Source organism: Syzygium oleosum, unplaced genomic scaffold, assembly GCF_021117445.2.
Source record: "Syzygium oleosum isolate NSW1041296 unplaced genomic scaffold, Sole_v2.1 Sole_v2.35, whole genome shotgun sequence".
Classification (NCBI taxonomy): Eukaryota; Viridiplantae; Streptophyta; class Magnoliopsida; order Myrtales; family Myrtaceae; genus Syzygium; species Syzygium oleosum.
Window position 1 is genome coordinate 304,738 of NW_026607519.1, and position 18,533 is coordinate 323,270.

Sequence of the window (18,533 nt, forward strand, 5' to 3'; positions counted from 1 at the left end):
AGTTCAGGGACCACATTAAATATTAGACCAAATTTTAGGGATTGTTTGTGTCATTATCCCATTTGATCTAATATAATAGCCTAAAAATATATCATGGAAATTTAAACTATCATGATCATTTCTACGTAGAAATAAATAGATACTGCTACATATCATCTTAAATATAGTAATTGCAAAGACTGTGGACTTACGATTGCAACTTGCCATCTGGTAAATCTCATTGAGAACATTGCCTAATAATCATTATGGTAAGATAGGAAAAAGCAAAACAACAGTTCCCTAATTTCAAATATTAAAAAATATTTTCTCTTTACTTGAAAAGGAAAATACGAATGAAGAGAAATATAATTTTTTTAATTCAAAAGCAAGCTTAAATAGTTTCTCCAATTTCAATAGGAAAAGATGAATCAAATTTACAAGAGATTACCGTCAACATAAAGGAAAGAAAAAGATGAAAAACTAACACTTTTTTCCAAGGTATCATTGGTGAAACAAGGATATGAAGATCGTAATATTGTAAAGACAAGAGTTTGTATTCAATAATATAAAATAAAATAATATTCTAGTTTCGGAAAAGAAACATTTAAATCTTGCCTTAAGAGGTTTCAATCAAAACTGAAAATGAAATTACAGAAAAGTACAGCGATACTTATAAAAATAGTGCGAAAGAAAAGACTAATTTATTACATATCAAAGATCATTATTGAAGTAAAACACATACAACGAAAAGCTAATGCTCGACGTGTAGGAAAACATCACAGTAAAAGTTGAAGTCGGAATTGGGCTTCAAGTCAAAACTGCAAGTTCTAATTTAACTTCAATAAATATATATAGATTATAAAGTGGCAAAAGATAAGAATAATAAAATTTTACGAAAAGGTTGATGATAAAGATCGTTTTTAAAATTTAATATATTATATATATCTCGAGGTTAATTGACTAATCAAAGTAGAACCAGGACATCAATTTTTTTTCTTAATTTAATCAACCTTTAAGGTTTTAAATGAGTATTTCTCCTAATATAAATAGGAATTTTATTTTCTAGAGTAAAATCAATCAACAATAACTTGGCATTATTAATTTAAACACATCTCGAGGTAATTGAATTTTTTTTTCCTACTATTTCTCTTCAAGTAACACACAACATATTAGGATCATCGTAGAATTCATTAGCTTTTTTTCCAATAAAATGTGTAAAATTGTCTCATGCATTACATGAGTTGTTGTGCAAGTTATCACCAATTAGGAGTAATGTCATGGGTAGTCCTTGAACTTTTACTCATTAATCAGTGGAGTCTTGAACTCTTTTTTTATCAATTAAATCTTAAACTTTCTAAATTGAATAAAATGTGATCCTTTTGTTAAATTCAACGTAAGGTCATGTACGTTTTGCGTGTCTAAATTGCCGCATCAACAATGAAGGGGTCGAACAAAAAAATGCATGCTGCCATGTCATTTTATTTATCCGAGTCAACATAGTATATTACATTATTTTCTTTCTTCAATTTTTCTTTCTTTTTCATTTTCTTCATTCCTGCCACCTCCACCACTCTTGCCGTCGTCATCGACCCACCATCCATTACCACCACTCGTGTCATCCTACCTCTCTCTAGCCGCATATGTCGGCCTTAGATCTAAGATACACGGGCCTTGCCTCATATTAGAGGTGGTTTGACATCAAATATGAGGCGTCGTGACCTGACAATTGAGGTGAAACCTCTTCCAAATGCTTAGGAGCTTACGATTTCATACTTTATTTGACCTCACGCCGAGGGTTTCTTCTAACCCTTCCCTCACGATATTACTTCGTTATCGGTTATTCAGGAGTATTTAGCCTTGCAAGGTGGTGCTTGTTGATTCACGTGGGATCTCATGTAGCCCATGCTACTTAGGTCAAAATATAAGCTAGCGATGCTTTTGGTTGCTCGGGTCTCACTATATAAGGTGTGGCACCCCACTGCTTTTAACCTAGCAACACAATTGCTTTCCCAGAACCTCATTTTCACGATTTAAGCTGCTCCAATTTCGTTTGCCACTACTGTAATGGTGGAGCACAGCTGTAAAGAAAGAAAAGATGGGGAAAAAAGGAAAATAAGAGAAAAAAAAAGAAAAAAAATGTTGCTGCACTTCACATTGTGGGCTCCTCAATGGAGAATGCAGAAGCATTTGGACCGTTTGACTGGATACTTCACATGACAACTTGGACAACCAGCGAATAATTAATTATGTTAGCCGCCCCATCACCCCATCAGCAATTTTCATTAGCCAACTTAAAAGAAGAATGGCGTTGAACTCGATTTAAAATGCTCCGAAATTAAATTCAACCAAAAAAAAGTTTAAGGACTATGTTGAATCCCTAACAAATGATGGGTTTATTTCGTAGAAAACTCAATGATAAGAAAAAGCATTTTTCAGGAATATAATTAGTTTTCCATTGTTTGGTGATACATGATCGAAATCATTTTCTGATGTTTGGATTTTTTTGGAAAATTATTTCAATCACATGACTTTATTTCAAGAAAAAAAATCAAATTTTTTCATTATTTTTTTATTATTTTAAAAATTCGAAATTTTAATTTTTTAAATTTCTCTTTTTAAAAAAAATCGAATTTCTAATTATTTTTTAATTTCCTTTTTCTTTTTCCTCCTTCCTCTGCCATGACCGGTCGGCGATGGCCACAAGTAAGCTCGAGGCTCACCCGATGAAGGCCACAGGCGAGCTCGGGGCTGGCGAACTCCAGCTCGCCTAGAGCTGGCGAGCCGCAAGCTTGTCAGCCTCCAAGGAGTTTGGCCGAGCCTCGACCTCGCCAGCGTCGAGTGAGGTCGAGGTGCGAGCTTGAAGGCCAAGTCGCGAGGCGGTGAAGTCGAGGCGTGAGCTCGCCGAACATGGCGAGGTCGAGCCTCTCCGGCCTTAGGTGAGCTTGACCTTGCCGCAACGAGGCTAGCGAGCTCGGCCTCGCCTGAGGTCGGCTGGCGACCGGCAAAGGGAAGAAGAAGGAAAAATGAAAAGAAAGAAAAGAAAAAGAAAAAAGAAAAGAAAAAAAAAGAAAGAAAAGAAAAGAAAATATAAAGTACTAAAAAATTTAAGAGAAGCAATTTCCGAAAAGTGTTTTTACCTTATTAGATTAGAGAATTTACTTTCATAATTTTATAAATGAATATTTTCCTTGATCGGAAAGTATTTTCGACGAACCAAACGGGTGAAAAGTTTGGAAAATGAATTCAAGCAAAATACTTTCTCTCAAACAAACGCACTCAAAAGTTCGAGGATTACCCACCATGTTATCCCCAATAATTATATGAACCGGAGTCAACCTCATTCTTATGATTCTTTCTAGGACAAGAAACGGAAAAAAGGGATCAAAAGATCCAGATCCAGGACCTGAGCAGGTCCTTCAAAGCTCCATTAACTCGGGATTACTCAGATGTAAAATTTTTAGAGGGTATTCATTCTTCCTATGAAAAACAAAGAATACCCTATGAAAGTCAAAGATACAGGAAGAATTTAAGGAGGCAAGGCGAGCGGGCATCGGGAACATAAGATCCAAATCTGACCACCACACTCCCTAGTTCACATGCAACGGGGTGGCCTCTAGGCATTCTACAATGGCGGTAGGATGGTGAGAAAAGTCCGATAAAGAGATCTTAACTAGAGTTATATAATACGAGTCAAGACCCCACCCCCTTTGTAGACGAGTGGGCAGAGACTGCGTACCCACCTAGCCACGCATCGTCCAACGTTCAGAGATGGTGGCATGCCCACTTCCCATTCAATTCGTAGATTACTGCAATCGGATTGTGGTATGCCATGAAGCAGAAATAATGTTTAAGCAAAACTATGCAATAACTCGCAATTGATTTATTCAAGTTCTGTAGAATCGTGTTTGACTTCAAATTTCGAACAACCAGAGCTTATTATATAAAACAATAGTGCGAAGCATGTCCCCTTTTTTCCGCTTTTGACTTTTTGCAGAACATGTAATCAATGATATTCCAATAGTAGAAACTTATGGAAATGAATAACGACCCACTTTAATATTGATATAAGTTATTCTTCGAGGTCATGATGCCCAACATGCGTCTCTTTAATATTTATATTTATTCAAGACCCGTTAGCCGAAAATTATGTATGTAGATGGGTAGCTAAGAGATCCATGTTGGATATCATGACCTCGAAGAATGACTTATATAATTATTAAAGAGTGTTGTTATTCATTTCTATAAAGTTTCTATTATTGGAATATTATTGATTATGGTTCTTTAAATGTGTTGTCCTGCAAGAAAAGTCAAAAGCAGAACAAAGGGACATGCTTCACACTAAAGAAAAAGAGGGTACATTACATCTCTTTGCTACTCATCTACATACATAATTTTATTCAGGATTCGTTTATGGTGGACGTGTAATGTACCCTCTCTTTCTTTTTTTACAATAACCAGATATAATTACCCATTGATTTGACTTGTTGATGTATTTCTCAAATTATAACTAGCTACGTCAACGGTAATAGAGGTAGATGAATCTTTTTTGAAAAGAAGTTCCACAACCTATATATTGATGATCAATCTGTGTCCATATCAAAATGTGACAAAATTAGTTCATCGACCAAACCCGATCTTGCTAAAAGGTTAGCTGCAGATGTATAATTTGATCATTCGACATTTATTGCAAACAAATATATTATTTCTTCTTATAATTTTCTCGATCAACTTGCAAGTGTACTTTCTTAAGGATTTTTGCTGGTTGGCTTCACGAACAACTTATAATTGGCAACAAAATTATAAGTTATCATCGTCCAGTTGGGATGTCTCATAGTTTTTGGATTGACAGACTCGGAAAACGACTCGGAGTGAGATAACTTAGCCTACTATATTATTTAGTGAGCTTGGTGTCGACTTGTGTCCTCCTAACAAGTGGCAACTCGTCATTAACTCATGTTGTCATGACATGCCACAACCTTCCATCGCCGCATCTTATCAACCACTAATTTTCGTACACAATGGTTGCTACATGACACGATCCTGTACATCAACCAGTCCAATTCAATTCATTTACGGACTTTTCAACATCTGGATTTTAGCACTTCTAGGCTTCGTTAGTTCATCACTTCCACACTTTTTGAGACTCATGAACGCCTACAGTTCACCTAGACTTCACCATCTTCAACTAGGATATTATTGGCGGATCAAATCATCGAGAAAATCTCAACGACAAATTCTTAACCACTCGACACTCCTTATCTGTCACTTGCCATTCGTGTTCATTGTGCTTTCCCACTCCTCTTGTCCTCTCTACATCATCCCGCTTCTGCTATTATTGATGGACTTTACTAGCTCTTTTTCCGGAGTAAAACGTCCTCAGCTAAATTCGGTCGATTGGCTTTACGTAGATCTTACTAAGCGGTGAGGATGCTTTATATTCCAAAGTGTAGTGTCTTCTTTTTATGGGGTCTGTAGGCTGTTGTTCACTGGCTACAAGAGAATTCTCTGTCTTCTGAAATCGATTGAGAGATATGCATTAGAAACAAGCTTAATTCCCTAAAAAATTCCAAACTTAAGGTCCCATCCCAATTTTATCCCGAACTTTCTTCGTAAAAAAAAATCACAAACTTCACTTTAGTCCCGAGTCTGCTCCAATTAACTCTTCAACCAAAAATCACCACCGGTTTCTTCAAAAATCGCCATTGGTTTGTTCATAAATCGATGGCTGGCGTTGTTATGAAACGGACTCGATCGCATTGTTTGCAGACTATGCTACAACATAACAGGCCGACTTTGGCTATTGGATGAGACGAACAAAGTTGAAATCGTCGTTGACCAGAGAATATTAGGACTTAATGAAAAAAATGACAGGTGCGAGATTAGCTCCACGTGTGCACTCGGGTGTGCATTTCAGGATCGACTAGCTCTAATACCAAGATAAGAAATAATATGCGGAAAGGAAATCTAGTATATTTCGATGTTATTCGAATGAAGAGTAGTACATGAGCCTATTTATAGACTTTATTAGATGTAATCAAATCAAGTGTGATCAATCAAGGATATGCACAATTGGAGATGTGAAGAATATCCCAAACATATGCACGATCGCAAAAAATATTTAAAAAAATATCCTAAAGATCTCTATAAAAAATATCCTAAGCATCTCTAGCATCTAACACTAGACTCGCCTCCCGAGCTCATCGGTCCTTAGTCGAGACAGCCCTAGGAAGTGTTCTCGTGCGGTTTGGCCCTCGCGGTCCTCCTTGCCGTGGCTCAAGAAGTTGGCCTAGCTTGCTTTCCAATGTATGGAATTGGCCATGGGAGCATACTTAGACAGGACATAATGTTCATAATTGAAAGGATCATAGAGATGTGGGCTAGGGGTACGCTTGCTCGTGGGTATATGATCCAATATCTGTGGGTTGAGAAGAATCAGGGTGATTAGATTGGTCATACATTTCAAGGGGCTAAGGTGGTATTTGGGTGTACGGTGATTTCCTTAGATCATTCAGGGGGAGAACGCACACAGCTTATTCGTGTGTGCGTATGGCACCACTGTATTGATGCACTATTTGATCTTGAGAAATCCGTCGAAACTCCCATCTCGAGATGGATCCACGCGAGCGAATACGGGTTAGGGCATCCGGGTGTTTGACCTGGATTGGCCATCCGATACTTAAGCTAGCAAAAGGGGAGTGCATGTACTAAAGTGTGGAAAGATTGGAGAAAAAACTCATCTGAACCGTCAAGTCCCAGTTTTCAAATGGCCTAATTTCCATGTTTTCATCTCTTACATGTTTCCATGTAAAAATCTCAATCTATTCTCTATTATAACACTCTTCCTAGAAAAAATCAAATTTTGAGATACTTTATTTTTCCATATACACGATTCCTTTGAACAGTGCAATTTTAACTGATAATTGCTTTCCGTATTAATTATTCAAATGTTACATAATAAACGATTTTGCTAATCTTACAAACATCATTTTCTCGAACACACGCAAACGTGATGCACGTATTTGCCAGTGGGAATTAAAATAATGACCCCCTAGCAAAATAGATATTGTACGGATCGATAAGGAATCCAGCTGTTAATGACAACTTGACAAGGACCCGATAATCAGGATAAGCCCGTCCATTATCCAGCCACACTCCAATAATGTATTTGAGAATAAAAAGGTGAGGTAAGGTGGTCAATCACTAATCATTAACCAAAAATGCAAAAAAGAAAAAAAAAACTTGAAATTAAAAATTACATTTACAAAAAGAATCACGTCGTAGCATTATCAGCATTCCAATTGGATAAAAAAAAGTCATAACAAAGCAATGGAACCACATTATTCTCAGTTGAATTCGTCATTCCAACGCATAAGTGCATTCAACCATCTCCGCACTTACATTGAAACCCAAATTTATTGTTTTTTAAACTTTTCTTTCCTCGCTAACTAAGCAAAACCAAAAATAAGAATGTGTCTCATCATATTCATTATTGTCTTCTTCAATAGATCGGAATCATCAATTGAACACGGAGCAGTCGCGGCGGATGTTGCCATTCCTCCCGGTCTTGACCCCGACCCGGCCCAGCTTGGTCATGGCGGTGACGAAGGCGCTCTGGAAGGCCGGGGTGCTACTGGCCCACGCGTTCACGGTGGGCCTCGACCGCGGGTCGGTGAAGAGGACTTGGTCCGAGGTGAAAAGTCCCATCCCGTTCTGGAGGTTCTTGAAGTACACGTTGTCGAAGGTCCGGGGGGTGATCGGGTCCATGTTGATGGCTATCCTCGGGTCGACGTTCCGGGGGCACATGCCCTGGAGCTGGGTAGCGTAGTTCCGGTTCAGGGTGGGGTCGACCGGGTTCTGGCGGCTGAAGTTGTATATCCGGTTTGAGAATTTGCCGCAGTGGGAGAATCCGACCGTGTGGGCAGCTGCAAAAGAGCAAGGGGAAAGGACCATGTATAATGGGGCAAAAAGATGAGGACACCTTATCATATTACAACGATAGATTCTAATAATAATAATGTGCACAACATTATTAATTGACAGCAAGATGACATGCATCAAACTCACCAAATCTCATTATATAATTGACCCTGTCCACGTTCTGGTTGCAGATGCTTCTAATGGTTTGCTAGCGATGTGTCGTTTCTAATTGGAGCAACCTCACCGGCCCTCATGTCTTATAGCTTGCTTAGTCAGTGTAAAAAACTCGGTAAATTCACGATCCTATGGTGATATCGATTAAATTAATTTACGGCCCATGTTGTAATACCTACTCTAAAGAGAATCTATCAAGCTAACGCTCGGTTACATGTTGAAGTTGTATCACCCTAAGGCGCTGTAGTTTGATGAGCATATTTAGATAATTACTAGGAACAATCCGTGTTAATTTGTTGAATAGTTGACCATGTTGTATACACTTACATGAGAGTGCGATCATGTCAGTTTGGGAGAGGCCATGGGAAGCAAACAAGGCATTGAGCTGGTTAAGGTCGAAGGTCGGCTGAGGGAGCCTCCCATTGACATTCGCCGCCGTTGAAACCAGCCCGTCCAATCTCCCCAATTCCACTGCATACGACGGCCCTCCTGACTGCAATTTATACCAATTCGCCGGTTCATTTTCAGGCATAACACCAAGATTGACATTTGCGGCACAATTGTCGGCATCGCGATGACTTGAAAGCTATTTAAACGTGAGAAATTAGGACACCAACCAGCGCGATGACGTCTCGGGTGGCCATGGTGAGGATGTCGGCGCACGAGACCTTGTTCCGGCAGCTCGGGACCGCGTCGACAGCCGCTTTCGCCTTGATCACGGTGTCGAACCCGTCTCCGGCCAGCGACAAGTTGTCCGGGTGATCCTTCTCCGCCTTGTTGTTAGGAGTGGACGCCACTATCACCGAAGCATCACAGCCCTACTCATCCAAAGAAAATGCCAAAACACAAAAAGCAAAAGAAAGAAGATTGCTGATTGGTCAATCCCGAACGAAAAAATGACCCAAATGGGTCTTCAAATTCAATCATGGGGGTATCGGAATACCTGGACGAAGCAATCATGGAAAAAGAGACGAAGAGTGCCGGGGATGGTGACGAAGGTCTGCTGGAACTTCAGTCGAACGGCATTGCGCACGATGGTCTCGACGTTCGGGCAGACATTGGCGTAGTAGTTCTGCTTCAGCTGAGCCGACGCCGAGAAAGGGCAGAGGCACAAGCAGACGGACAGCGACCACACCGCGAAGAGCTTGAACGAGGCCATCGTCGGAAGCGAAAAGAAGAAGTGGGTTTTTGGTGACACAAAGCGAAAGACAAAGGTGGTGAATTTATAGGGGTAAATTTCAAGGGTTTGGAGTTAACGTGTTGGAGGCTCGGAGCTAGGGAGATTATACAGAAGTGTCGTAATGTGCCAGCTGGGTTTTTGACGAGAATCTCTCTTTTTTGAAAAAGAAGAAGAGGGTTGAAAAGTAGTGAGGGCTTTGATTAAGAAATCCTGAAAGAGATGTCGATGGTGGCTTCTTCCGATGGCCGCCCTGCGTCTCATTCGTTTGGTCGTGTTGCTTATTAAGGGACGAGTTTGAAGAACGTTAGAACCTAAACGTGGTCCAAATCGCGAGACAGAGAGAGAGACAGAGAGAGAGAGAGAGACAATGAACGTAGCATCCACGTTAGTGCAGCTTCGGGTGCGCTTCGGAAGTACACTAGAAAGGGGTTTCCATGTAGGCCCTGCCAATGCTGGCAATGCTTTGCTAGGATAGAATCTCTGTGATGAAAAGATCAGCACTGCATAAGGTCACTGAGATTTTTCTCCAAATTGGCGTGGTTGAATTATAATAAGAAGCCAAAAGGGCACGACCCATGTGGATATGCTGTGGAATCTTGCCAATAATGGTGATGTGATGAGGCCAATTTGACTAGGTGCAACGCTCTTAGCTATCAAGATCATGACTTGGATTTTTCGACTTCAAATGGCTATTCGAGCAATGGTGATGCGAAATGCGATGGTCTTGCGATGGTGGTTCAAAGCATTTCAGTTGTCCTACTCATCGGCCATTGAGTCGTTTACACGCATGTAACCATGTGTGAATGCCAAATGCTGATCGAGTCATGAATTTTTTTATCTAGATCGTTGCCAAAAATTGAAATGATTGAGTATGTTCTGATTGATGGAATTCATAGGTGGATTCCCAATTTGTGATTTTTATTAAAGGCCTCGTTTGGTTCCGTGTTGCCGAGGAATCGATAAGTGAGTTTCCCGTTTTAGGTAATCTCATTGCATAGAATTAGACTATGTTTCTATTACGCGGATGACAATATCTAAGGTCTTTCGATAATGTACATCTAGGCCATTGAACATTCAATGGTTAAGATGTGGTCACCCTTTTGAATTTTGCATTTTCTTAGCTCTTTTTCTTTATTCCTTTCCGGTTTTTTTTTTTTCCTAACGATCGGACCCTTTGTTGATTCGTCGCTGTGTAGCCACCCGTCAGTCACTATCTTGAGCCTTCGCCATCGCGCCTCCATATATCCAATGGCGACTTCAACCACTTGCCTACTCAAGTCATCAACTACGCCTCCGTCACTCTCCCTTTTGTGGAGCTCACAAATCACGCCCATGGAGGTCGCTCACCTCGCGCAACCCTAGATATGTGGTCGCGTGAGGCTGACGATCCCGCTGCAATACTGGGGCTCGACTGTATAGAATCGCTCGATTTTAAGAGCGAGAGGGAGAGAGACCCATCGTGTGACCACATCATGTTGGCACCCGGCCATCGGCCTTCATAGCCACCGCGTCCAGACTCGGCTTGCTTCTTTCCGAGTTTAACTTCCCAAGTCTTTATCAATCTTCAAACGCAATACACGGGCGTGCGCGTGCGCACACACAGAGATACAAATTGAGCTTCGACGACAGCAACACCCCCGCTGGAATCCCAATACTAATTACAAGTAGGTAATCCAATTCCACATTGTTTAATGAATCAAATTTCAAGATTAATCACATTCCATGTTTGAAACTTCATGCGAACGAAATGATCTCAGGATTCAAATTCCATTCCTCAAGAAATCTGATCCAGGGTACGACCAAAACGAGGCCTAGTAGTAATAAACTAGTAAGTAATAATCGAAGGAATTGAGGTTTTATCTGGAGGCACTAAAGGGATGTGTTGAGCTTAAAATTTGAACATGGGAAGCGGGTAACCACCACTTACACATGGGCGGGCCCCCACTGGAAGTGTGCGAAAGGTCGTGTCAGATTAGTCAAATGCTTATTAAATAATTAGAGATTAATCAAAATTAGATAATTCGAAAACCCCTTCTTTCTTTCTTTTCTTTCTTGAGGGCAACACCAGAATTTATGTTCTTTGAGTAGGATGGTCCTGGATCTGCTTCTTCTTCTTTTTTAATTTTATTTCAGTACTTACTGCTGAGAGTCTTGTTTTAGTTCAAACAAACCCTTAGGATAGTCACCTAGTAGCAGGGGACTAAACACATAACGTTAAAGTGCTAGAAAGCCAAATCAAAACGTCCTTTCGAATGTATCTCTATATTAAATTATGTCCATTATGATACAAATACTCTAAACTTCTTTTGATATTGCGAAAAAATCCAAACTTATACCTATTTGATATATATATACTTTCTATTTCAGTTTCAACTAGGGTATAATTGTCAGACTAGTATAAGTTCGGAATTTTTTATGGCGTCACAATATGCAAGTTTAGGATTTTTAATGACACAAAAAGTTCAAGATATTTGTGTCACGGTAAGCATAACTTAGGGTTTTTTGTGATATTAACTGTATGAGAATAACATGATTGAAAATTTATCAAAATTTCTGGGGAATGCTTATATATCTCTCTTATGATTTGAGGTGTTCAACAATAATTAAACATTTGATTCCAAACACAAGGTTAAACACAAAATCAAAAGTTAAAACGGAAACAGCCAAACACAATATTCTTGTGTGTAATAACTCTAGCTATGCTTATTTTCAACACTTATTACATCGCAATTGTAGAGAAACTATTGGGAGCACGCGGCAAAAATATCGCTAAAAGAAAGTCAAAGTTCGAGCCATTCAATTAGACCCACGTTCACTCAATAACTTAAACGAACGAGTTATCGGCTGATTATGATATTTATTAATAGGAAGTGAACTTTTTAATGCAACTCACATGTAAATCTCAACAATCTATCCTTGCATGTGAGCTCGGGATCGTGCCGCTACACCACAACGCCCAAGGCTACCCATCCTTGGGACATTTCACCAATCAACTATCGACTCTTATACCATTTGTTGAAACTGCGCAGCAAAAGTCCAATACATTTGCCTATGTAGATCGTCAAAAGGGAGCCCAATTTAAGCTTATTATCACCACCTTCAATCAAAAGCTTAAGCCGGTAAGTTATGAGCCAATTATGATATATTAATTGCTTCATACCACACCAATTCTCCAATGTGAGACTTTTTTCCAGCACAGGCCACGCGTACATCTCAACAGACATCACCCTAATTAAGTTTGCTCTCGAAGAAATTTTAACGGATTGTAACACCGAGTTAACTTTTACACAACCATTCACGCTTAATGTGTCACCGAAGTCTTTTTATTTGGAGTAAATTGGGAATACATGAACTCGTACTCCATGAATGTGTAGATGGGCGATGAACATAATGTGCTCCAAGAACACCTAAAAGATAATTGTATTCTAGTCTTTTGTCTAAAACAAGGATCGACTTGGTTATTGTTCCCGAGAAAATATACATAAAGACATAACCATTCATAATGCGGCGGTTGATTAATTGTACAAACCTGTGGACCCTTGGTGTTCGGTAAGGTTTTAAATCATTCATATTGCAACGGTTGATAAATAGTATAAACCTGAGGTTTAGCCGATGATCGTTCCATAATCTCATTTGCTCAGATTTGAATGCCCTAAATCATAAACAGGTTTATCATAATTAAGCACTACCTAACCCCAACTGCCCTCGGATTCCCAACGGGCCGACCATGTAGGCCTTCAAGCGTCGGTCCAACTCCGTGAGAGAAACTGCAATGTCGAAAGCGAAATTCACGCACAGATTGAGAAGCTAGAAGTCACGAGCTTTCGAACGGCATGTTTCAATCATGATCTGCAATCTTCAATCCACGCAATATTGATCATGAATTCATGATCAAATCATTCCCAGAGGATGAGGAGTAAAGACTAAAGAGCATGCATCAGGGCTTTTTGAGGTCTCACCTAAATGTCCAGTGGTCGGCCCACAATCTCCATATGGATGTTAGTCGGCCTGAGTTATAAGAAGTTATCGTATGCGGGCTTGACTTCTATTATAGTGTCCTATTACAGTAGGAGGCTAGTTTTGCTTATAACATCTCTTTTCCTTGTTGCGTATATCCGAAAAATAGTAGGGATAAGGGTGCACCATCGTCTTCTTCTTGTACTTTTCGCATTTTGTTCAATATCGTCTCAATACTTTTTTGTTTTTGCTAATGTAGTTCCAAAAGTGTATTCTTATTTTCTCATGTTAGACCTTCTACTAAATAGTAAAATGGAGATGCTGAGCTAGACTGTCAATATTGGCATCGCATCAAAGATGATCGGATAACTAGCAGTGATACTGATTTTATTTTTGTTTAGATTAAACCATAATATTTATAAATTCTTACCAAGGTCATGCGACCCTAACCCACCGGTCGCCCAGGTTGCAGAACCCAATTTCAAATCTTGTTAGTAATGCACGATATAATGTGAAACAGAATCTCAATTGGGTTTTGCAACCCGTGAAGAACAATTGTTAGGGTCAGTGATTGCAATCTGCGAGGGTCGTGACCCCCCCGCAAGCGGTTTAAAACCCGTGTCTATTTTCTTTATTTTAATTTTCTTCTTTTTTATATTTTCATTAATATTTATTTTTTTATGTTCTCTTTAGAGTTCTTAAAAGTCACATTGGCATAACTTAACGAGCTAACTTTTTCAACTAGGTACCCAATTCAAATAAAAGTAGTCAGCTTAGGGATTCACTGGCAAAGAAAAAAAATTACAGAAACAACATTGATCAAATTTAAAAGATACATGGATGACTTGTGCTTGAATATATAAATGATCAAATGAAAGTCATAATACAACTGTAAATTATAACAGATTCAATCTCAATTCTATCGTGAACTTTTTTTATGTCTAATGAAATCACCAATTTTCACAATAATCTTAAATCTGCTCCTATTAATCCTTCGTTCAAAAATTACCATTAATTTTTTTTTTCAAAATTACCAAACATCATTACTCGATCGATTCCGTTCGGAAAGGGTGTAAGTGATTATGATGGAGGTGGAGCCATGGACGAACCTGAGCACGTAACGACAAGGATCGCCATCTTTCTTCCACATCTTCTTTTTCTCCCCCTCAAAGCTTGTAGGGACCAATGGCAGCGTTGGTACGATTCTTTTTGTGATGCAACCAAGCTCATGATGTGCTTGATTTTATCGTTCGGGAACTTCTCGATGGGGTCCTCAACACGACTGGCTGGTTCTATCAAAATTTCATCTTTTTTTTTCCTTCGCTTTTTTCAATGGGACATTGGGTTTCATAAGTGTCCCATGTTTGGAGTGTTTCGCGGATGTTAGGTAAGAGATGCCATTTGATCTTGAAAAAAACAGAAAGGACATAAAGAGGTCATCTCCCAAGCCAAGTTGGAGATGCCCCCACTGAATTTTCAAATGCCATTTTAAGATCCAAAGTTTGAAATGGGGGCTTTATCAATGCATGCCATGAATACTTAAATGTTAACTCACCTTTTCCATCCATTGACTTTGCTCTTGCAGATGAAATTCTTGATAGTTTGACAATGCTGGATGGGGGTATAAGAGCATAAACTCTCGTGATCGAACCGTAAGTCGTTTCGCCTCGATGAAATTGAAAGCGTGTGGATCATTTCCTCTCAGTTTGATTTGACGTGTAAATTAAATTTTATAAAGGATTTGTTATTGGTCGGTATATCAATACACAAGTGGAAACTGAATATTGAAATGATGTTTTTTTCGCTAGTCAAATGCTAAAGTACTGTTCTTTTTTTGTTTTGGTCAAAAAAATGCTAGAATACTTGAATCTGAGTATAGGGATGTGTTTCTTCTTCCTAATCCGAAAATGTCTCGAAAGCAGGCACCAAGTTGGTAGACCAAATCAAGCAAAAATTTCTTCCCTTTATTTTCTATAGTCGACTATTACAAAGCACACGAAGCGGCAAGCACGTACTTTTCTATAAGATATATGTATTTATTATGTAAAAGATGAAATGGGCTCACATGAGAAAGATTCGTAGCATAATGTTGAATTTGGCTTTCTGGCTAATCACTAAATCTAACAAAAGCACATAGAATTTGACCAAAAGGTGTATCATTATTTTTTATCAACTACACACCTTGGTAGTGAAGTATATATTTCAAACGAAACGAATGTGATCAACTTGTTTAATCATAGACGCTGGCCCCCTTTGGTTCATTCAACACGGAATCCACAATGGATTCATATTCTAAGCAATCACATTTTGCGGAATACTATTTCTTTTTAATTGTTTGGATGATTGGAAATTTTTTAATATAGAAGTTTTCGGAATTTAGGCTTTTTGAGCACGTCTCAACCAATGAAAACTTTATGGCTGATATTTGGTTTATTTTTCCTTTCATTTTTTTTTTTGCCTTTTCCTTCTTCTTTCTTTTTTATTTTTCCTTTTTCCCGCTTTATTTTTTGTTTTTCATTGTTCATCCTCTATGCTCGCTTCGTCTTCTTCCCAGGCCTCATAGATCGGCTGCCCATTCGCCATAGTGAATCGGTCCGACCATCGAGCCACAATGCCGAACCTTGCCGCCTCCATTTGGCGACGATGCTGGCCCCTCGCTCGCTCAATTTATCCGATGTGCCTCCCTCCCTCCCTATATATGGAGGTCCCGACTCGCGGCCATGGAGGATGCTAGCCTCCATCATCGATTCATTTCACCGAAGGTTGTCGGCCTTCCCTGGCAACAGAAGTATGGGTGCACGATGCCAAGCATCCCCATTTTCGTGGTGGTCTCGTTAGGTGGCAGCTGCAACGGCGGCGACGCCGGGGGCAACAAGGAGCAAGAAGCTACTTAGTTTTTTTTTTCCTTCCGTTTTCAAATTTATTTCTGTTTGGTAAAATTTTCTCACATCTATCTTTCTAACTTATCATCATATTATAGTGTAGCATAATTTTGCAAATGTGGAGTCCTCTTGCAAGATGAGGAGACGTAATTCAATTTCACAATTTTCAAGGAATTCTATTACATGAGCAATCCAAAGTCAAGTTTAGGTTTTTTTCCCATTATAAAATGAGCAAATATCACAAAAAACCCCAAACTATGCAGTGACACAAATACCGTAAACTTTTCTTATGTCACCAAAACCCTAAACTTGTCTACTGTAACACAAATACCCCTAACTTTTTTTGTTACGAAAAATCCCGAACTTATACATTTGTGACGTATGTAACTTAAATGGAACTGAAATAGAATATATATATATATATGTCACATTGGTATAAGTTTGGATTTTTTTTTACAAAAAATGTTTGGGGTATTTGTGTCCCAATAAGAAAGTTTAGGGTTTTTAGCAACACAAAAAAAAATTCGGGATATTTATGTCATGATAAGCATAGTTCAGAGGATTTTTTTGTAGCATTAACCCTATAGAAAATCGAAGGAATTCATAATCTTATTCTCTGAGTAAATATGATTCCACAACCAACATATTCATATCAACTTTTGATGAAAATAGCAAATTACTCCACAAACAGCATAGAGCTCACGACATTATTGTCATATTAAGTTATACTACCCAAAGTGGAATTTATTATAGGGAAGATTATGCCACGAGTACCCCACTTAGCTCCCCAGTTTCTTTTATAATATCTAATGAGGAAAAATAATGAATGCCATTAAGCAGGTGTGAACTTAGGTCCCACCAGGAATCAATCATGGTTCTTGGTGTCACATTAGATTGAACCTAGATTTATCAGTTGTTTAATCCCTTCAGACCAGACCAACTTAACTTAATTTGAGGGGGGGTTTTCCTTCGATAATGACGGGAACCAGTCACGAACAGCGACAGATTGTCCACACTCTCTTATTCTCATCATTAGTCTATAGAAAAAGAAGTAAACAAATCACATCGCGGTGCATGCATATTCTCTAGAACAGAGTTCCATTAGAAGATATTGATTGTTAGTCTTATGTAACCAGCGAATCACGAAGAATATTTTAAAGTTTTCTGAGCAAGTTGTTGATGCTGTGAGAAGTACACTACGTCAATCCAAATCTGTTTCCATTCATTCATTTAAGCAGGGAGGATAGTATTTGAAAAATGCAACAACTGTTCTTGTCGATGGCACGACGTATCGATAGGATCAGCACACATCACAAGCGTTATAACTTTTTGATTAATCACTTTGAACTATATGACTTTTAAAAAAACGTTCTACTAAGTGCCATGCTATGTCAGATTCCTAGCACTTGTGGTGGGCATTTTTTTAAATTTGTGATACTTGCGTAATCGATTGGAAAGTTATATTTAAACTATTATCGTGCCTTTTACCGCCATGAAATTGCGTCCACCTTGGCCAAATATTAGATACGATACCTTGCTTTTTCAAAAGCAATATGACACCTCTGTTCATGAATAAAATAAAATAAAAAGATCAGGGCGCAGTTTGTCAAAAAGTTTTGGATAGACTCGCTAGACGACATGGCTCAATTTGTTTGAACTTTAGTGTTGAGAAACTAGTGGTCCTAGTATTCACTTGTACTGTCGCCCCACCCAACAGTACTTCTGAGTTCCCAAAGTGATTGATCAGAACAAGAATTCTGAAGTCTTTTCAATTAAAAATGTCGTCTCAGCATTTTCTAGCAATTTATTTTAAGATTAATATCACAAAAAATTTCAAATTTGTACGCTTATGATAATTTTACTCCGAACTAATTTTTTAACAACCAAAAATTTCAAACTAGTACACCTATGACAAATTTATCTTGAACCCTTGTTTTTATCACAAAAAACCCTACACTGGTACACTTCACCCCGAACTAATTTTTTAACCACCAAAAATCCAAAATTGATACACCTGTAATAATTTTACTCCAAACTAATTTTTTGATCACTAAAAATTCTAAACTGGTACATTTATGACAAATTTACCTTTCGTTAGTGTCCGTTAAATTGGATTAATATCACGAAAAAATCACAAATTGGTAAACTTGTGACAAACAGAGGGGTAAAACCCCAAACTGGTACACCCGTCAACTACCATGTGTCATCAAACTTAGCAATTTGACAGTAAAATTTAACGAAAACTAACGGAGGGTAAATTTGTTTTAAGTGTACCAGCTTGGGGTTTTTGGTGGTCAAAAAATTAGTTCAGGGTAAAATTGTCACAGGTGTACAAGTGTAGGGCTTTTGGTGGTCAAAAAATTAGTTCGAGGTAAAATTATCACAGGTATACCAGTGTAGGATTTTTTGTAGTAAAAAAAATAGTTCGGGATAAAATTATCACA

The 18,533-nt window shown here is 38.6% G+C and overlaps 1 protein-coding gene across 1 annotated transcript; it reads right to left on the reverse strand.

Moving 5' to 3' along the window:
- Window positions 1–7,236: 7,236 nt before the first annotated feature.
- LOC115676943 (peroxidase 73-like) lies at window positions 7,237–9,486 on the reverse strand. Its single transcript, XM_030599980.2, has 4 exons — window positions 9,014–9,486; window positions 8,688–8,888; window positions 8,398–8,563; window positions 7,237–7,901 (listed from the first exon to the last, which is right to left on the reverse strand). The coding sequence occupies exons 1-4, from the start codon at window positions 9,227–9,229 to the stop codon at window positions 7,495–7,497; spliced, it is 990 nt and encodes a 329-aa protein (XP_030455840.1). The 5' UTR covers window positions 9,230–9,486; the 3' UTR covers window positions 7,237–7,494.
- Window positions 9,487–18,533: the final 9,047 nt, after the last annotated feature.